Source organism: Castor canadensis, chromosome 1 (genome assembly GCF_047511655.1).
Source record: "Castor canadensis chromosome 1, mCasCan1.hap1v2, whole genome shotgun sequence".
NCBI lineage: Eukaryota > Metazoa > Chordata > Mammalia > Rodentia > Castoridae > Castor > Castor canadensis.
The window spans coordinates 34,050,689-34,073,555 of NC_133386.1; the positions used below are offsets into that span (position 1 = coordinate 34,050,689).

The following is a 22,867-nucleotide window of genomic DNA, read 5'->3' on the forward strand; positions in this document are numbered from 1 at the left end:
TGGCTCATATAAATACAGTGAAGTGATAAATCTTAAATATTCCTATAAAATCCTAATCTAAATTCTGGTTAGAAAAAGATAATATTCCATGGAGTATATAATCATAGTTGAAGGTTATTTTGGCTGAAAAACTTGAATTAGAGGTGAGGTGTCAATTGCTACACTGCTTGTGCATATTGGCATCTCCTTTGGAATCAGATTAATACAGATTTTAGACAGGAAATCATGCTTTCTGTCAGGTATTTCTTCCACTGGTGATTTTTATTATTCAATTAGGATTCACTCTAGAATATATGGAACCATTCTCACTGGCCTTAACAAAAGCTGTGAGCTACTTCAGGGCAAGGATGGTATAATGCATCTGTTTGTATACAATATGTAGCCCTGTAGCTACATATGATGGTTCCTAAACAGATATTTGTTAAATAAAATGCACCATTTTAAGTCATAAATGGTTTAGAAACATGTATAGAAAAGATAGTGCATGAAGCAAAGCAATATAAATACGTCAGAGACTGAGCTCACCTAGATAAGTGGATTTAATGGCCTTGTATGACAGAGCAGCTGTCATATTCCAGTTGCTAAAAAAAGGTTGCCTGCAGTGAGCTGGGGGGTGTTAGGCATTTGATGTAAGTCTGACTTGCAATGATATGCTCTCCTATTATTATAAGTAATAGGCACATGCTTTCCTTTTTTAAAAAATGCATAATTAGAGACCTTCAGTTTCTAGACTGTAAATAAACCCTCCATATTTAAGTTCTTTTCTTCCATTACTGATTTACTGCCATAATGCCACACTGACAAATTGCACTTATTGCTGTTGAAACTGTCACTGGCACTTTATTCAGAGGCTGCCACTTGATAGCCAAATTCTCTCTGCGTGATTGGCTCTGGCTTCATTGACATTAAACACCCTGGTTGAAAGGGGTGATGGCTGCCAAGAGGGTAGGAAAGGATAAGAGGAAATAGCTCTACTTGGGTTGCGCCTTGGTGAAGAGGGGTGAAGGCAGGTCACATCCATAGCTCCATCCACCCCTCCCCTTAGCCATGGTAGCAAAGGGGATTATTTTCAGTGTTCTTTAGAGGGAAGTTACTATGTTTGTAAATAGTATCAAGGGAGAAGTTTGTACTTTCATTTCTATTGAGCCTGAATATACAGAAGCATTTCTTCAAAAACATTTTTTTCAGAAGAAATATAATTACAGAAATTATATAAAATGATACCTATGGTTCCATTGCAAAGCAACCTGCAAAACTCAACAGAAATTAAAATACCGACCTAGGAATAATTAGAAGAGAATATAAATCATGATAATAAATTATGTTTTGTTTTTATTGTCAGACTTATTTGAAGTAAATTATAGACCACTTGCTGAACCATGAATTTGAGCCACATTTTAAGGACAAAAAGCTAATTATGAAAAATAAATGGTGCCATCGGTAGACAGTAAGATAAATCTTAAAGTGATAACTTTCCACTTGAGCAGTACTTTTTAGGAAAATTGTAGGTTAATGCCTAACCTTTAAGATTAAAACATTAATCAGTTATTCCCTGAATGAATGAAGATGTATGTGCAATTTCTAGAGAATAAATAAACTATCAAAATACACTGCATTCATTTGAGAAGGGTGATAGGAACTTTATTTCACCTCATTGAGTGAGACAGCTTTTCTGGGGCACAGCAAAGGATGATAGTGCCTGTGGTTTTATAACTCCCAAGGTAGAAATCAGTTGGTGAGACAATATTGCAGGAGCTTACCTCTCACAGCGTGGTCCTGTGTACCCGACAGGGCATTCATCACAGATCAATCCAAGACTCCAGTCTAAATGGCACGTCGGGCTAAAGCTATGTTGATGTCGATGGGGAACAGCAGGGACAAGGAAGCACATACACAAAGACATTAGCAACACATTTTCATTTCTCTTTCTCCATGACTGCTGTGACAAAAGGGTACAGGCTGGTCATTCTCATCTCATAGGAAGAGATTAGGGTCTATCCAATTGAGGATGAAATGAGATTGGTATTTCTGCAGATGTGAGTATAGCCCAGTGGAGAGCAGTATTCCTGTGACATGTTATTAACTGACTTTAGGCTATTCTGGGTCTATATTAACACTGACAAGACAGAATGGACAGCTTCTTCTTAGGGATTCCCTAGGCCTGGGAAAACACATGCTCACATTCTTTCTTTCCACCTACATCCCTCAGAATTTGAAGAAGCCCAGAGAAATCTGAGAGATTTCAGAAAACTCAGTAGACAGGCGTGGTGGCAGTAATGGTGACAGCATGTGTTCCTACATCTGGTCCCACTGCCATGGGGTGTGTGTGAAGGCTGCCACACATGTGTACTCACAGGCATTCTGTTATGTGGATGGAATCCTTGGGAAACTCTTGGAAGAAATAAAGTGTGCACTTTCTACCTAAATTTATAGTATAGCAAATCAAACCAAAACAACCTTGCCAGCTGCATATTCAGGCATGTTCTGAAATTTACCTCTCCCTTCACACATGGTTCTAATTTGGGTCTGAAGTAATGTCCCACAAAGAAAAAAAAAAAAGAAATCATGTCCCAGCATCAACCTTTAACCATATGTTCAACTCTACTTCACTTCTTTACCTGAGACCCTTGTCATGCAGCAACCTTACCCCAAAGTCAACACACTTTACTGTGGCTATCTGCTGGCTCTCTTGAAGTGCCCTCATCCACTTTAAATTAACTGAATTCTGTCACTCAACCATTTTTAGCAATTTATTTTTAACTGATACATAAAAAGTATACACATAAATGGGTACCATGTAATGTTTCATGGTAATACATTATGTAATGTTTAGATCACATTAAACATATTTATCTTCCCAAATTATCTCCTTATGCTAAAAGCTTTCAAAGTCATTTCTTCTGAAATATACGCAATATTGTTGTTATCTGTACCTTCTGTACTATACAACAGCAAAGCAGTGTTTCTTGCTGTTATCTAACTGTAACTTAGTACTTGTTGATAAACTTTTCTCTGCCTCCTCATTCCTCCTTCCACTACTCTTAGAACCCTGAGGAACCACCATTCTATACACAACTTCTATGAGATCAACTATTTTAGATTCCACATTGCTCTAGCATTTTAAAGGGAAATGCCCTTATGTTGTTCTTAAATAGATTTATTTTATATTATATATGACAGGACAATTCAGTAGAGACTTGCTTGATGGCTAAATGAATTAAAGAGAGAACAACAAATTTAACACTGCAACTTCTGATCTCCTTCTGTTCCTGACATTTGCATGACTTTGGGATACTTAAACTTTGGTGGAGACTGGAACATGGGTACTGTTGTTATTCTAGTTTCACCCATACTAGTACTACAATGATTTAATAATTCTTATTACCAGGCTACTAGAATCAAGTAAACTCATCATTTTTAACATTTCAACTCAGTGGAATGTCTATATGAGTCTGTTGGGTCAAGGTGGGTAGTAAGCTTGATCTGGGATAACTTGAATTTACAAATATTCTCTGTATAAAAGATTTCACATTCAGAGGTTCTGTTGGCTGCAACAAGCACCCAGCTTGTGCTCTGCAAGAATAAAATCTCCTCTTAAAGTGGGATTGCTTCCAAAGGTCTAACAGGTGATCTTGGCAGGAGTGTGCTTGTACCGAGAAAAGGCTTACATTAAAAGAGACAAAAATAGGATTTTCTCCCATCCTTACGTGTGATTTGCTATTGTTTGAGAATACAAAAGCCAGAAGTGGATTTTGACAAATCTCTATTGTGCATATATATCTTCTTCAAAAAGTGGCATTCTATTACTATCTCATCCTCTGTGCATGATGACCTCTAGTAGAAGCCCCAAGTTTACCACCCCTCTGGGACTATAATGATTGAAGGAAAACCATACCAATTCTTTTTTAAAAATCAGTTTACCATAAGACATGTCAAAGGTGGTTGACAAGTCTTCCTGACACTTTAAAACTATTTATAAAATAGATTTCAAATTCTTAAAATATTACATGTCAGTTAAAGCCAACAGAAGTAAAGTAAAATATGCTCACTGACAAAAAGTAATACTTTTCCAGGGAAAAATTAAACAATAATAATATATTAGATTTGACTAGCTCTATAGTTCAGAACGCTTTTACATATAATTTTATCACGTTTTCATAAAATCCTATAAATTGGTTTGGGAAGACATAATAATTCTTCTTTCCAAGGTCATACACTAATTTCCAGGAGAATTGAGCATGATATCCCAAACTTCAGAGTCTTAATTTGATGTTCTCTTCTTGCTATAACCAACTGTAATTTAAATTTACTGGTGAAAATTAAGTGAGTTTAAGCTTCTGGTAATATAAATACTTGACATGACATAGTCAAATAAAATCTCCTCTTAAAATTTACCTCTATTTGTGGGTTGGTATTCTTTAAATAACAAAAACTGAAGATTCACTCCCTTACTGATGAAATTGCAATGTGGTTATGGTAGAAGACAGCATTTGATAACACAAACAAAATTAGAATGGGAAATGAATATGCACAACAAAAATTGCCTAGAGAAGCTGGATTGGCAAAGGTAGCAACTTGACACTGATTTTGTGACATAAAGAGGGTACTGTAAAAACACCCACTGGACTTCAAGATTATATCATTTAACTCTTGTTGGCTTGCCCCACACCAGAAGAGAGAATCTCCTGCTTCCTGAATTCTCTAGCCCTTGCCATTGAAGACAGGAGAGCCAAGAAGAGAAGGCATTGTCTGTAAAGATGGGGAAGCAAAGATGCTGCTGAAATAAATTGCAAGGATCTGCACATAGGGATCATCCTTTTCCATGGCCAAATATAAGTTTTTATGTGCAGAATGATTCATTTGTAAGTATGCATATATGTTCATATTCATGATTATGTTTACATATAAATATATCTGAGAACCTGTGTGCATATATTTATGTATGTGAATGCATGTTTTCAGATATAATTAGTTTTCTTCCAAAATGACTTGAAATTTACCTCTTGTCTTAGAATACATTTCCCAGTTATAAGTACTAATTTTCACAGTAATTCAATATGACCTTTTGAGTGAGCCCTAAGTCAACTCTAGAAGCATTCTATTCTTTTAAATATATAAATTTTAGTATTACTGATGCTTAACTGATTTTCTAAAACTGATAGTAGTAGATAGAATTTGTTGAAGGCCTACTTGTTGTCTTGTTTTTGCTAATTTTATTACGTAACTGATGACAACTTTTAACAGCTTCAACAATATTATCTATATTATCTGCTCAAGCTCATCCTATGTGTTCAAGGCAGACATTCACTTATCTTGTTCATATCTTATTTAAACTATAAGCTATGTGATTCTAGAAATTAATGAATATAAAACACTTGAAATATTTACACTTTCATTTGTTTCTCTAGAGGTAAATTTTACTACAAGTATAATCTATAGCTAGATATATACATCACCAAGATGAAAAGGCCAAGCAAACAGTGGACACTAAATAATTGATGAAGTTGATAGATATGTATAATTTAAATATTATATGCTTGTCTGTATTCATATATCATAATAATTATACCAATCTATCTCTATGTCCCTACAAATTTGATTTATTTTGAAATATTATCTAAGAAATTTGGAGCTAAAATGCTTGTGAGCTATAAGATTTATGACCAGTGATTAATAGATAAATCACCAAGGTGAAACTATCACTAAGCTTCACACTTCAGAGGAAGGTTACAGCAACCTTTAGCTTTTTTTTTTTTTTCCTGAACAACCTGTGAAAATCAAATCACATCTTCTGTATTAAATCTGAATATTGTATTCAATTTATACCTCAGAGTTCCCAACTCAGTTTATGACAGTAATATTTTTTTTTCATTTAGGATAGCTTCCCTAATCATTAAGTGCCCTATTAGTGATTTGGTTAAAGAACACATGGATGGATTTTTCCATCACAATTGTGCAGCTAATCTATAATTTTCTAGATTGTTTCAAACTTAAATGACTGTAAAACTTTAACTATGAAATTTATAGGATTTACAAACTAAGTGGATTATCACTGATTCTTTTTTCTGCTTATAAAAATACTATCATTAAATCTGAAATTTAAAATAGGTTACTACTCTTATTCCAGTTACACCACTAAAGATAGAATTATTGTTAATAATTTAATAATACTATAATTAAAAGTTTCTTAAAATTGAATCATCTCTAAACACTTGATGTTACTAATATTATCATTATTGCATTGCTTCATCTTTAAATGAGGACCAGGATAATGAAACTAAATTGGAGCACACTAATTTTAGGAAATACCACCATTAAACATTGGGGCTCCAACCCCATTGGCACAGACTGATGGTGCTTTAAAGTTTGCTGAGTTTCCTTCTTGCTCAGGCACAGCACAATTAGAACACATTATCAAAGTAGGAACACAGCAGTAAGAGGCAAGGATGGGTCACAATTGCCTGTAATTACCCAAGCAAACTTCTCTCCCTAATGGCTCTTCTTCATTTAGAGTAATGTTGATGAGACTTGAGTGGGAATCTATAATGTTTATAAATTCAGTCAATTATATATATATATAGTAGGCTAGGATTCATATAGTTCAGTGAATGGCCAGAACTGCTGAGTTGATAGCTGTGCAAATACAGATAACATTGTGACTGAGAAGATGTGTTGCAACAGAATCTCCAGATACAATCTTTCTGCTTTTCTCAGCAAAGGTTAGGAAGGAATATAGTATTTTCAAGTATAGTTGGAAGGTCTAGAGAATGGCATTCGGCCACAGTGAATGAGGAGGTCTTGCATTATGTGATCTACCCTTCAAATGTAAATCCACAGTAAATTTTGTGTTATATTACATCTAACAAAGGGCACAATAGCCAATAGTTGTGAAGGAATCTATACAATTTTTCTCTTCTATTCATTATTTTGCAGTAATTTTCCTCTTGCCTTCTCCTAGATCTTTAGTTTTGTGACCACCAAAGCTCATGCCTTATGCTCTGGAAATTTTGCAGTCATTAATAAACATGAAACCAATTTCTCATGTTTTTCAGGATTTTGCTAGGTAGGGAACTTAACTTACTGGGTTGACCAACAAATTGCTTTTAGTGTTATCACTTAACATGCAATGTGTACTTTTTAAAAGTAGGTCTTCCACATAGACTGAAGAGGTCTAGAAAAAACATGGACATAAAGTTAAAACTTCAATCCAATATTAATGTTTTAATGACTCAAAGCCAGTAATTTAATAATCAGTTCATGGTTCACCATATCTGATCACTATTTTAGGTGTTTTACAGAGTTTAATTATGTAATTCAATTACATAATTATGCTGGGTTCAATTGCACCCAAAGTAATAAAATTATAGTTTAACAATCACTTACTAGCAAAAATTGTAAATTATTGTTCCATATAGTATAACTCATTTAAAGAAGTAAATTTTGGTATTAGGTTATATTTATTTAGGGATAGCTCCGATCCAATTCTCATGACTAATGAGTGAACTGAGGTAGCATTTAGGTAAAAGTTGCCCAAAGTTGTACAGCTTGAATATGAAACCAGCATTTAGACCAAGGAATTCTAGCCCTAGAATTGATACCATAATATTGTTTTTCTACTGAGAACCTTTATTATCTAATCTATAAAATAGAGACCATAAATGCACTTATAGTGTTATTTTTCAAGGTGAAATAACCAAATGACAGTGCTTGGCTCTATGTCCAGATATGGCAGTCAGGTTTTATTAAATATTAGTTCTTTCTCTTCTTTTCCAAATAATGAGTTTGATGGGAAATTCTGAAGAGGAGGTTGCTTGGAGATGAAGATAAGGATTTCTTGTATACTGAATAGTTAGAAAGCACAGTTCCAAAGAGAAATTTTAAACTTAATGACGGAATTATTTTCAGACTTTGGTTTGTAGTATTCATTGACTACTAACAGAAATCCATTTTAACTGGGAACATCTTGGGTAAGATCTCAGAGTATGACCTACTTGATCAAATCTTCACATTAAAAGATGGTAGCTGCATTTGATCTAGCAATACCACTCTTGGGGATATACCCAAAAGACTGTGACACAGGTTACTCCAGAGGCACCTGCACATCCATGTTTATTGTGGCACTATTCACAATAGCCAAGTTATGGAAACAGCCAAGATGCCCCAGCACTGACGAATGGATTAAGAAAATGTGGTATCTATACACAATGGAATTTTATGCAGCCATGAAGAAGAACAAAATGTTATCATTCGCTGGTAAATGGATGGAATTGGAGAACATCATTCTGAGTGAGGTTAGCCTGGCCCAAAAGACCAAAAATCGTATGTTCTCGCTCATATGTGGACATTAGATCAGGGGAAAACACAACAAGGGGATTGGACTATGAGCACATGATAAAAGCGAGAGCACACAAGGAAGGGGTGAGGATAGGTAAGACACCTAAAAAACTAGCTAGCATTTGTTGCCCTTAATGCAGAGAAACTAAAGCAGATACCTTAAAGCAACTGAGGCCAATAGGAAAAGGGGACCAGGAACTAGAGAAAAGGTTAGATCAAAAAGAATTAACCTAGAAGGTAACACCCACGCACAGGAAATCAATGTGAGTCAATGCCCTGTATAGCTATCCTTATCTCAACCAGCAAAAACCCTTGTTCCTTCCTATTATTGCTTATACTCTCTCTACAACAAAATTAGAAATAAGGGCAAAATAGTTTCTGCTGGGTATTGAGGTGGGGGAGGGAGGGGGCGGAGTGGGTGGTAAGGGAGGGGGTGGGGGCAGGGGGGAGAAATGAACCAAGCCTTGTATGCACATATGAATAATAAAAGAAAAATAAAAAAAAAAAAAAAGAAAAGATGGTAGCTGTCAAATTCCACGCAAAAATATTTAAAATTTCTGTTCTTCAGGTGTTAGCATCCCAGCATTTGTAAATAGCTGGAAAGTACATAAAATAACAAGAACATTATTATGCACTAAGCTTGCCTGTAGGAAGGTTTTTCAAAAATGAAATTTCTTTTTATTTAAAGTTGTCATTAGGGTGGAGGTGTAGCTCAGTAGAAGAGTGAGTGCTTAGCATGTGTGAAGCTCTGGGTTTCATCCCCAACACCAAAAATAATAAAATAATCACAAAAATTACTTTTTACTATTATCTACTAGTAAAAATTGTTAATTTTTGTTCAATATAATATGCCTTATTAATAAAGAAAAGTTTTGGTTTCAGCTTCTATTTGTTTAGAATGGCTGCCCTGTGGGTATGCAAATTTTAGCAGTAGTGTCTTAAAACAAAAGGAGGAGAGGAAGTCAAGGTGCAGTTTTTCTTTTTCTAAAAAGTCTGTTCCAGCAGATTATTGCTCTAGGTGAACAACTAGCAAAATAATTTGGAGAGAAATTGTATGAGATTTGCATTAAACTTTCTCAAAAATCTACACAATTTATATAAGATAGTGATTATCATCCAAGTTCAATACTCATACACTTAAAATAAAATGTATACCATTAAAACAATTTTAATAGGATAGACATATATATAAACAGATATGTGAGACACTATGTGCTAATTCAGGGATAGTATGGATTTGTACAAAACATGTCTGTTCTTTGGAATTAGTTTAGAAATTCAATAGATAGTATCTACCTCTTAGATACTAAATCTAAGATACTACAGATAAAATATTAAAAGTTCTTAGAAATAAATAGCCAAAACCTTAAAAATTTTACATTTAAAAACTCATTACCTTACTGAAAAATTCATTTATTATTTATTTTTGTGTGACATGAGAAAGGATATGTTGCTATCAAAAGTGCACTTGTAGAACTGGAAACCAAACTCCTTAGTAAGGCAATTCTGATACTCACTTATTGGATGGAATATCAAGTGGACAGGCACAGGGCTGACAATCTTCAGAGGTTCCTTGGGTAGGGTCGCCATAGAAACCAGGAAGACATTTATTGCAATAAGGGCCACCTGTGTGATCCTTACAGTTCTGAGGAAGAAACGCACATCAGAGTTTATTGTTTTGGTCTCAAGCAGCAATATGTTGCCAAAAATAGGTCTACAGAGTCATTAGTCTGTTCTCTGCCAGGAAGAGTAAGTTTTCCACATTAAATGGTCAATTTTACAGCAGCAAAATAGCATTGAAAGTTAATTTAGTATCTAGCTTATAAACTACATGCTAGTTTCATCATATATGCACTTGCCAAAAGATGATGAAAATTCATTATAAATTTTTTCATTATGCAAATTTTATTTCCTTTTTTGTTAAGGAAATGTGTGTGTGTGTGTGTGTGTGTGTGTGTCTGTACCTGTGTGGTCATAGAGCTCTAATGACATATGTTTAATGGGAATGTAGCTGACTCCAGGTAAAAATCAATTGTTCAGCTTATAACTGCTGATTTAATGAGAAGTATGGGCTAATCATACAAATCCCCTGGGAGTATGCTCTCTTAGCTCAGACATTAATTTAGAACTTAGTGGACTCTGATGATTTGGACAAGGCATTCGTGTATTACATCTGCGAAGAGCTTTCTTGAGTTATAATTAAATGTTGAGAAAATTGAAAGAATTTAGCCATATAGCAATATATAACAAAACCACAATACATATAACAATTTTCTTCAGATATTTTCAAAAGAACGCTGAAACTACATTTCGCGCCAATTAGTATTTTTTAAATCCATGTATTTTTCAAAATGAAAGACAAAATAAAATAATTTTGTCTGGATTTCTTCATGTTAATTAAAGTACATCTCTCAGCATGGGCTGTGATCATAAAACTCATCAAGACTGGCATAAAGGTGAACAATTCGGGTGATCAAGCAAGTGGAAACATCTGTAAAACTTCAATAGTATAATTTGATAATTTTATGATACTAAAGTATCACCTAGACATGATTTCAGTCTCCAATGATACAATGAATGGTATCTAATTCCTAGTAAAAAGATACAGTATAGATTCATTATTACTGAAATGTATTTTAATTTTAATACAAATATATAATTATACTTTTCTCAAATGCTAAAATAGAGTTAATCAGAACTTAGGGATATTCACCCTCTATTTTTATGATCAGTAACCAAATCCGAGAAAGAAACAGATAAAATATAATTTAACCATAAATAGAGTAAAAATTTATTTATTTATTTATTTATTCATTTTTCTTTTATTATTCATATGTGCATACAAGGATTGGTTCATTTCTCCCCACTAAAAATTTATTAAATTAAGCTAAAACAGAGAGTAAAAATTTATTAACCTGGATGACTATTCAAAAAGAGTAAGTTAATGAAAGCTCTGAATTATTATTTACTTCAATATGTTTTAAAATAAGAGTAATTTCAATTGGATTTAGTAAATGGATTTAACAAAATATAAATAAAGCTCCATTTTTAAACATTGCTTATTAGCGTTCCTTGGAGAAGTCAGATTTATTTTGAAATATAACCCAATCATTTAACTCTAACCTTCTCATTTGCATCCTGTGAAATACAAGAGTTACAAAAAAGTAATGTTTTCTATGTGTCTAGTTTTATGTTTTATTGAACTCAAAAACAATCTTAAAATTCAAGTATGTTTGTAAATAAAACTATAAAACAGCATTAGACAACCAAGATAGTGAAAAATCAAAATTGCAAAAAAGATGGAAGTGTCACTCTGAGAAGCTGATGATCTTACAGATAGGTATCTTGCTGTCTTTCTGTAAATGTGCCTTTCAAATATTTGTTCCCATCAAATGTCACAAGAACTACGAGAAGCATACAATCTTCCCGTGTGACTTTGAATATTTCTTGGGTTACTTCAAATGTAGTTTGAGTTTAATGAACTTTTTTGTTTGTTCTTTGGGTGGTATTGGGAGTTGAACTCAGGGCCTCATGCTTGTTAGGCAAGCAGACTACGTCTTGAGCTGCTCAATCTTTTTTGCTTTATTTGCTTTTTCAGATAGGCCTAGTGTTTTCGCTTGGCCCAGCATTGGATTGTGATCTTTCTACCTATACTTCCTCCACTTCACCCTCCACTACCAGGTTTCCCAGCTTGTTTTGATGAAATGAGGACTTACTAACCTTCTACCCCCACATGCAGGCTAGCCTTGAACCACAATCCTCTCAATCTCTACCTCCTTCGTAGCTGGGATTATAGGTATGTACCACCATACAAGGCTGCAAATGACTTTCTTAGACAGGTTCACATTAAAGAAGTTTGGATTTTGCTCTCATACCAAAAACATATTTCAGTTAATTTACAATCAGATTTCCAAGCCAAGCTAAATGAAAAATCATTTTATGTGTAAATTTCATAAATTATATTTACTGCTAGGAAAATACCCCCATGAATTTTAAACCAGGATGCTAACCTGGAAACTCAAATGAACAATTAGAAAGTAAGAATGCCCTTGATATGTGAAGGGGACACTGTTTCTCGCGCGCCCTCCCTTGCTGGAGTGAGGTTTTCTCTTTTGTTCTTTGGTTATTACTGGACCTAACTGGGCTTCACTGGGGGTGACTGGAGGTTTTAGAAGAGACACAGAATGGACAGACAGACAGTGGGGTTAGGTGTGTGAGATGCACGCTTATTGCTTCTTTTCTCTATCTTGATTCTTTAAGGCCTTACTCCTTGCAGTTCTTTAAAAGCGTGCTTCAAACCTCTTTGCTTAGGCTCCCACAGTTCTGTTTGCCTTTAAAGTCTCTTGCCCGCAGGCTTGCACTGTCTCATCTCTTTTCAGCTCTCTTAAAGCCCCTGTGCTCAAATCTGCAAACAGCCTGGCCTACAACCTGCACATGCATAACTCTTAAGGTCTCAGTCTTAGACTTGCACCATGCACTGTCCCATGCTCTCTTTGACTTTTCTTTAGCTTTAGTTTTCCAAAGTCCTGTGTATAAAGTTCTTTCTCAGATTTGCTTTCTGAAGCCTATGTTTAAGTTCTTGGTGCAGACTTTCTGTCAACCCCTCTTTAGCATTTTCCCTTCAACAATTCTTTTCCCGTCAGCAATTTTTCCCTTCAATAATTCTTTTTCCTTCCAAAAGCTTCCCATATCAAAAGGCCCAAAATAAAAGCTTCTTCCCAATAGTCAAAGGCAAAAAGCCCCCCAAAGCAAAAAGCCAAAAGCCAAGCAAAAAGTCCAAAAGCCCAAAAGCCCAAAGTAAAGCCCCAAAAGGCAAAAGAAACCCTCTTCTTCCTTCAGGGGTCTTTTATAGTGGCAAACAGGGGAGGGGTGTGACACTGCAACAGGAGAATCCTGTGTTCCTGCTTCTCTGAACACAACTTAGGAGTTGCAGCTGTTGTGTGTGCCCTTCCCTGTTTCCTGGCCAGGGGCAGTGCCTATCTCAGGCTACAGGTAAAAGCAATTAACTGCATCTCTTCTTGTTTGTGTCCAGTTCCCAATGACTTTAATCTGCTCCCCATAGATATGCAATTTTCAAATACCCAAATGTTTTTCTTCTGGTGAATCATCTCAGAATCAATATGGTCAAAATTGACTACTAGCACTTAGTTACCAATGTCATTTAAGAGAGAGGGCATGTGAACATCTCCAGAAAATGCTCCCCATGATCAACTACTTAAAGTCCATAGAATAGGAGAGTCTGCCTCCATCATCAAGACATCACTGTTTTCCCCAAATCCCTCTATTATATGAAGATGACTCTTACCTCTTTGTCATCTAAATAGTCAATAACTCAGCTTGCATTAGTAGAGTCCCTCAGATTTCACCACTCCCTTCTTTCTCTCAAAAGTATGCTGAAACTATTTCACTCTAAAACAAATGGTTTCCATTCTCCAAAATATTATATCACCAAAGGGACCAATTTGATTTTATCCTAATGAACTCAGCATAAGATTTTACCTTAGGGAATATTATGAATTTAATATTAAGGCATATTTATTTTTGTCTTTTTTAGGGTGAGTAAAGAAAATTCACATAATTATCAGCTGCACGTTTCCTATTGCACGTTAATAAAGTGTTTAAAGGTAATTCAATAATTTTCCCAAGGTACATTTTAAGAGACTATGGTATAACTAAAATGAGAATCACTTAGTCCTTCTATTCATACAAATGCCATTTGAAAAACCTACTGATCCACAAATTAAGGCTATCATGCTTTATACTGCAATGCAATTAAACAAAATCTTATACAGAGGAAACAGAAAATGCATCAATAAACCTAAATGCCAAATTACATTGAAACAAAAGCCCTGATTTTTCATTTTGGATTTTTCCCAGAAGCATTTAAGTAGAAGAGAAGGGTGGGGGGATGAGCAGGAGAAAGAGAGCATTAAGAATTAGATAACCAAGTCTGACTTAAATTCTGCAGGGAAATGAGAGTATGATATCCTCCTAAATTGGCACCATTTCAAATTGTGTTTCTGCAAGACTAATGAAATGAGAAGTGTTGTTTCAAGCTTCATGCCATGTCAGACAATATAAAACTAACATGCCCTTGAGTTAATCAGAATGGTCTATTCAGAGTAATTCGCCATTCCTAAGGATGGAAAGTGCTTTGCACTTAGTAGAGCTGATTTTCTGGGTAAAGGTATAGAATTAATTGTAGAAAGAGAAACCACTCTGGTGATTAAGTATTACATATATTTATTATATTTTAACTTATGCCTGACACCTTATATTTAGTTAAATACTGAAATTTTAAATAAAAAATATGCAGTATGTCCTCATTTTCAATGTGAAAAAGCAGCATTATACAAACTAAATTATGTCTATTACAAAGGTTACATTTTACACGTGTCATATTATGGGGTTATAAATCATTTTCTGTTTTGAAGAACAGCCTACTTTTGGTAGATTTATAGGAGGCAGTGAAACCACATATATTCATGGTAGCTGTGTCTCCCAGTCATTAGTCATGCTTTAAAATGATGTATTGATCCTTGTTCCGTTCTTAGACTAATCTGAATAAACACTTTCTGGTACTTGGTAAGGAATTCACATATGAAACAGCATCCTAGGCATCTAACTCAATTCAATATAAAGATATTTGTCAAATCCCTTCTTCACTCCAGTGTTCAACGTTCCAAAGGTAGCAATTGAATTTCAGGGTTTGTAGCACTGATTCAGCCTTGCCAATCAGCCTCCCCTATAGAAAGCACTCACCAGGCATTCTCCACTGACATCATCACAGGATTCTGCATGACCAAAACATTGACATGGTTCACAGATGCCACCAAAAACAGTGCCATTAATTCTTCTGTGTCTAGGCCAACAAGACTGAAAGAAAGATAAGGTTTCAGTCAGTCTTCACTGTTAAAAAAAAAAAAAAGGGAGAGAGAGAGAAAAAGGTAGTTTCTTTTTTTTTCTAATAATAGAAAATAAAACTTAGGTAGCAAACTCAGCAAATGTGCTTGTCAAATTGTACCATTATTGAAACATTCCTACAGCACTATTACCCCTGACACTGGGGCTTTGTACTGACCTTAATGTTATTGGCAGGTATGAGATTAGAGGAAGCATTAGCTTGGTGTCTCTTCTGAAATGGTAAAATAAAGCACAGATATAAAGAACTGAGATGTGACAGTCTTGAAGTAAAAAGCACAGACAGGAAAATAGAAGGAAAAGTACTGGAAAAAAGCAGCTGGCAAAAAGGAATCTCAGAGAATCTTAGTTTAAGAGAGCTCCTGATGTCATCTCAAGCAATTTTGCTTGTCTGCAATGCCCTCCCTTCCCCACATTCTAACTGCCCTTAACTCCTTCACTTTCAGAAACTCTGAGATCATTAGGAAGACATACCTATTGTCCCCACCCCTGTGCAGCCCTCCTACATTTGACAGCATGCACAGCTCACTTCTATACATATATAATTCATACATTTCATTCTAAATTTCTTCCATCCTACTGTGCTTTCTCAGATTTACACAAAATAGCTTATGATCTATTTTGCATATATTCCCCAAATAGATAATTACATGGTATTATTCTACAATCACTTTGCTTCAATTCATAATTGCTTTTGTAAAATGTGAAATATGTTATGATATAAAAGCAGAATTCTGAATACACAGGATGGTCGGGACTTAGGCTACCTGTGTGCTAGTGTCTGCTCCAAGTCCACTGCCACCTCTAATTAAGTTTTCCTTCTCTGGGGATTTCTACCGACTGGATTGGATGTAAAATAATTGTGAGGCAAATATTGCTACCCTCTAGTACTCATGATCCCCTCTGGTTGAGATTGCATTTCATGGGTTATTTGCTATACTTCTGGATGGTTAAATACAACATCATATATCATAAAAAAGGCCTTTTTTAGTTGAAAATAGGAACCAGAGAGAAACCACTGAAGTAATAAAGTATATAGAACTGTGCTGTGTATTGTCAGACGCTCCTTCTGCCTCAGGATATGAGGACTCTTCAATTTAACATCAATAATAAACACGTAGAAAAAGGATGTGCAGATATTTCATATCTGGAAAGAAAATAAAATCAACTTTCCTCTTAATTTGAGCAGTACAAAAAAGAAAGTGTCAGTTTTCTATCCCTTTCCAGTAGTCTTTCCCCATTAAAATTTTGTCTCCCTAGATTTGTTGTAGAAGTGATTTTCTTCTACTATATATATATATATATATATTTAAACTGATGAAGCTACAGATCCAGAAGGAAATAAAATTGAAGTGTTTTGAGAACTGGGACAGAACTCATTTATTGTTTGCAGGGTAGATATTCATGAAGTTTTCCTTAATATGTATTTTTAATTTTAGTAAATAGACTCATATCATCAAATTTCTCTACTCTTTATACCTTTTTCTTAGCAGGAAATTTTTGCCTCATTAGACACAGAAAAAAGAAAGCCATCAAGTACCCTCTTTACACCTCCTGTTGGACACTAAGACAACAAGTAAAAACATTTATCTCAATACATCTTTGCCAATTCCCCTCCAGAACAACAGAGGGGGAATGCAGGGTCCTCCCTCCTCTGAAAGAAATACTCCACTTGTATTCTGTGATCCAGTATTGTTTGTCTTCTCAACACTCCCTCTCTCTGTTGCACTGGTAATATCTTTTCTATTGAGTCAGTAACATTGCCCTCAAAATATGATCTAGTGTATCCAGCAAAAATTAACAGAAATAAAAATGACAAATTCACTCTTAACATTGCATAACTCTTTCACCTGCTTTTCTTTTCAGGAATACTACTCTAAAATTCTTTTCTTTCTCAATTCCCTTTAATACTTCATTCTATGCTAATCTTCCTTGTGCCAAGTCAATCAAAAATTCTATTGTCCTTTATATCAAATTCTAGGTAGCTAAATCCAATATTCAATTTCTACAACTGCATTTCATCTGAACTGTCATCATTTAGCCCAGTTGACACCTTTCTCTCTTAAATGCCTTCTTTTCTCAACCTCTATGACATCACATACCCCTTTCTCTTGTCTTCTCTGCTTTGACCTCCATTGTCAGGAGCCTCTCAGGGCTTAAGATGGGCTATTTTTCTTTTCTTTTCATTTTTTTTTTAAATCACATTCCCTCCTGGGTAACTTATTTATTCCCACAACCTGATGGCTTCCAAATAACATCTGACCAGACAGATAATGCTGAATTCATCACACCTGCATATTCTAACTAAATACTGACACATACTTCAATAGGTTTTCTAAACCTGATGGTTTTAGAATAGACTGTTGATTGTTCCCCACACCCCAATCTGTCTATCATCTCCCAATCTTCCCCACCTCAGTCAATAGCATAACATAACATCCAGTTGTCAATTTTTTCAGGCTAGTAATCTATGATCCATTCCTAAATTCTTTATTTCTTTCAAGTTTCCATTGGTGTACAGAGCATCAGCAAGTCCATTGATTGTACTACCTCTCTCTCTGTCTCTCTCCCTATCATATGTCTCTTAATAATATGCCCATGTATCCCTATAATTGCTGTCATTATCATAACACAAACCATTATAATTGCTGTGTTCTACCGTAATCACGTATTAACTGTTTTTCTTCATAACATTCATGCCTTCATACAGTATGTCTTTTGTTGTTTTATTTTGGAGATAGGGTCTTGCTGTGTAGCCCAGGCTGGCCTCAAACTCATAATTGTCCTGTCTCCCAATGTTGAGATTACAGGCATGTGTCATCATACCGGGGCATTATTCATACTATACTCATAATGACTTTTTCAAAAAGTAACTCAAATCATGGCATTACACTGTCACTACTTAAAGACCTCTATTGATTTTCTATGGCACTTAGAATAAAATCTCAAATTCTTACCATGCCTACAAACTCTTTGTGGCCTGGCTCCTCCAGTCACATATTGGGCCACTCATCTTCTTGCTTACTAGCTCCATCATACTTTCCTTCCTTCAGGTTCTTGCAGACTTCACCAGTGCTTTAACATAGCTGTGCCTGTCACGCTTCACAACTCAGCTCAAAGTCACCACCTCAGAAGGCCTTTCTTATCAAACTTTTTTGAAAAAAAGAAAATTTCAATCTTTGCACACTCACTCTCTTTCTACCTAATCTTTGTATACCCACCTTTGGTAGTTCCATCATGACAATCTGTATATTTCACCTACTTTTTAAGGAATCAGATCACTATTGTTCATCACATTTTTCTCCATGTCTAAGGTCTCAATTGTCTCAAACTATATGCTTACTAAATATTGTTATCTAAATGAAAGTACAAGAACTTCTATGAGGTGGCTAATATTAATTTCATCAAATAGAAGAGGAAAGAGATTTGCTCTGAAACACTTTCATTTTACTTTTATTACCCCACTTTGCCTTCACTTCCTCATCTGTCAAATAAATTGAATTATGAGAGTACTAGTAAAGTAAGAAAAAAAATTTAAAGATTAACTATAGAGCTCAGATGTCAAGTACAAATGAGAAAAGAAAAGATTTCTAGATCAACATTGTGGCCCCAAATGATAAAAAGGTGAGTGACTATAATGAGGCCATTTGATTTGCTTTTGTCTAGAGGTCCTTAATAAGCTATAATTAAGATGTAATGGTCTTGTAGTTTACTCAGCTTTTAAGGGATCCCACGATATTAGCGATAACACAACTAGAGTGACTGGCTGCATAAACTAAGCTCAATTAAAGAAGCAAAAAAAATCAGGAAAAGATAGGTCTGGATAATATTAAGTTCAGAGACAGGAAGTTCTGATAAAGAATAGAAGGGATTATTAGAGAGTAAAAGAATGAAGTCAGAAAGAAACTTCAGAGTTCCAAAATTCATTGTCCCAGGATTCAACTAAATTCTTTTGTGAATTTCAAAGTAATTTTAGTTATCAGTTCTTATGTGAAAAGTGCAGTAAGCTTATGTTCTCTTTTTTCTGCTTCTTTGTTCTATTTTCCACACTTGTCTGCTTCTCTCTTCCTATCTATCTATTATCATTTTTTAGTACCTCTGAGATATTTCCAAGACCTCTCTAGCCAGTGGAATCACTCACCCCTTTCAATGATTATTTCATTTACGTTCTATGCCACTTACTGGTCCCTTAATTATGAGTGCTATGACTCAGTTTTTCATAGCTATTTGTCTTGTTTCCCTGAACATAGTGTTAGCTCTTTAAGAACAGTGATTGTGCTGTATCCTTATTGGTAACTTATACAGACAAATTTATAGGATTTGTCAAATATGTACAGAATTCATCAAAAATATTTTGAAGAAGGGAAAAAAGACAAAGACATTCCTAATTAAACTATTCTAATTTTCAGATAATTTTATATTCAGTGGACATTTGGTACTTCTATAAAAGATGATGAAGGGGACTGAGGATAATGTGGGAATGTGGTCAAGTAAGGATAGAATTAAAGTATTTATTATTCTAATTGAAATAGAAATTTCAAGTTTCAAAGGGAGATGTCTGGTTTGAAATCAAAGCTGGAAGACTGTAACAAAAGACTATTTTATCAAATACAACATGAATTTTATATGTAAAATCAAATTTGGGTTGACATAGCACATTCATATGATTATTTTATCTTATCTATATGTATCACAAAAGCAAATACTTCAATGAATTACATTTAGTTTTATTTCTAGATAGGCAAACCTGAGCTCAGTTAAAGAAAACACATTTGTCATGAATGTGAATCTAAGCTCTGTGTATCCTCTGGAAGCACACATTATTTTAAAGTACAAGAGACCTGACAGAGCAGTGCCTAGAGTATTTCTACAAGCGGCATAATGAGGTAGTGTTCAGAAGTGGAACATCTTGGTACACTAAAGTGATTCCTTAAAAGTAGCATTTTAAAGAATTTAAGTTCTCATTTATCTGCAAGCCATTCCCTCTATCAGGGAAATGGTGTCTATTTTTTGAACCTGGTTTCAAATAAAATCAATTACATAGAGCTAAATAAAAACATCACCTTAAACGATAAACTGTAGTATTAAGAAACATTAATTTTATTAGAAATCCAGAATAATCAGACAACAATCAATACCTCAAATTTTAAATGCTAAACAAATCAAAGACTAGTAAGGAACTTTCTAGAACAGGTATTCCTTCCATTCATTGTGTCCTTGATGTTCTAAAGATTGTAGATTTCAGATGGTTGGGACTTGAGTGTATTCTTAGGAATGAAGTGAAGGAAAAAGTGTGTTAGGATTAAACAAATGCATAAAAGTAAAAAAAAAACAGATGTTAAATTCTGGATAACCACTGAAATGGAAATATTTTGGAATATTATTTTGCTATCATCCAGTGTACATCTAACTAAATAGGTAATAAACACCTACAGAAACATCACATTTTGAGTTATAGTAAGGCAAAAGACCTCAAAAAGAAGTATAATTTCAAGAGGACATGCTAAAGTTAGTCCTCTATTTGAAAGCCACAACTTATTGGTAGACAATCAAGTTCTTTAAATAATGTGTTAGCACTTGTTTGTACAATTACCAGTGGAGAATTCGAAAACACTTCTTTTGAGAGCAATTTATTTATACTCTTTTTGTAGGAACTCACAATGCACTGAGGCTATATTCTTGCAAACTTACTTCACAAGAAGAGCCACTATACCCTGGTGGACAATGACAAACTTCCACAGCAGATGCAACACTTCCATCAGTAGGATAGGTGACAGCAGACTCGAGGTTAACAGAACTCAACCTAAGAAAAGGGGAAATGGATGGTAAATAAATAAATAAGCTCTTAGATATGATAGAGCTGGAGGAATAATACAACAACAGTGATGTACATATGAGCAATTTATCTCTGCTGACAAAGCCTGCTAATGAATATCCATAACTTGAAGCTCTGGTCATTCACTATGAAGTTAGCCCTTGCTATCCATGGACTTCACAACCATGGATTCAACCAACTATAAATTCAAAATATTAAAGAGAATCTGTACCAACTTTCCTTCCTTCTTCTTACTTCCTAAACAGTACAGTATTAATCTATACACATAGCATTCATATTTATAATGCAGACTCCAGCAATGATTCAAAGTATATGAAAAGACTTTGTATGTTATATGAAAATACTGCACCATTTTATAGAAGGATTTATCATCCACGCATTATGGTGTTCAGAATACATCCCCTGAGGATATTGAGTGATATTGAGGGATGATTGTATTAGGTAAAGTCTGCTTGGTTCCAAGAGCTAATAATCACCATCATCAAGATACTGAAGATATCTGAGATCATTTCTGCTCATTTCTTAGCTTTAAAAAAAAAATCCTAGCTATGTGTCTTGATTTCCTCGTTTTTCTTTTTTGAAGATAGATGACAGACAGTTTAGCTAAAAATATTTTTCTGTTTTGAAGATAGATGACAGGTTGGCTAAAAGGATTTTTTTTCTTTATTCATTTATTCATATGTGCATATGTTGTTTGGGCCATTTCTCTCCCCTAACCCCGCCACCTCCCTACCCCCAAATCCCCCTCACTTCCGAGCAGAACCTGTTGTGCCCTTTTCTCCAATTTTGTTGAAGAGAAGATATACGCAATAATAAGAAAGACATAGCATTTTTGCTAGTTGAGATAAGGATGGCTATACAGAGAGAATCCTAGCATTACTTCCATGCACAAGTGTATTACAACCGGAATTGATTCATCTCTACCAGACCTCTTCACTACTTCCTGGTTACCATCCCATATTGACCTCTGTCATTTTAAGGTTACTGTATTAGCTCCTCTGCAGTGGGCACATCAAACACTTTCGAGTTTTGGGTTTTCTACCTTTCCCTATTCCTCCTCTATGTGTCCTCCCCTTAGCGTGAGACCCAAGTCTAATAATAGTACTGCATTTGTTTTAGATCTAAAGTCTGCATATGAGGGAGAACATATGATTTTTGGCTTTCTGAGCTGGCTAACTTTGCTTAAAATGATGTTCTCTAGTTCCATCCATTTACTTGCAAATAATAAGATTTCATTCTTCTTCATGGCTGCATAGAATTCCATTGTGTATAAATACAACATTTTCTTAATCCATTCATCAGTAGTGGGGCATCTTGGCTGTTTCCATAACTTGGCTATTGTGAATAACACTGCAATAAACATGGGTGTGCAGGTGCCTGAGTTGCATTGTTTTGGGTGTATCCCCAGGAGTTGGATTGCTGGATCATATGGCAGATCTATGTTTAAATTTTTAAGAAGCCTCCATATTGTTTTCCAGAGTGGTTGTACTAGCTTACATTCCCACCAGCAGTGTATAAGGGTTCCTTTTTCCCCCCATCCTCGCTAACATTTATTGTTGGTGGTGTTTTGATGATGGCTATTCTAACAGGGGTGAGGTGGAATCTTAGTGTGGTTTTGGTTTGCATTTCCTTTATGGCCAGAGATGGTGAGGATTTTTTCATGTGTTTTTTAGTCATTTGAATTTCTTCTTTTGAGAAAGTTCTGTTTAGTTCACTTGCTCATTTCTTTATCGGTTCATTGATTTTGGGGGAGTTTAGTTTTTTGAGCTCCCTACA

At 34.9% G+C, this 22,867-nt stretch overlaps 1 protein-coding gene across 4 annotated transcripts in view; it reads right to left on the reverse strand.

The window, feature by feature from the left end:
* Lama2 (laminin subunit alpha 2) overlaps positions 1-22,867 on the reverse strand; it is a 630,868-nt gene that overhangs the window by 223,721 nt on the left and 384,280 nt on the right. For all 4 annotated transcript variants that reach the window (XM_074074982.1, XM_074074980.1, XM_074074975.1 and 1 more), the window contains exons 15-18: positions 20,947-21,058; positions 15,097-15,210; positions 9,852-9,979; positions 1,761-1,847 (exon numbers count right to left, since the gene is read on the reverse strand). In XM_074074982.1, the coding sequence (XP_073931083.1) occupies positions 1,761-1,847; positions 9,852-9,979; positions 15,097-15,210; positions 20,947-21,058 (441 nt within the window). The remainder of the gene's footprint in view (positions 1-1,760; positions 1,848-9,851; positions 9,980-15,096; positions 15,211-20,946; positions 21,059-22,867) is intronic.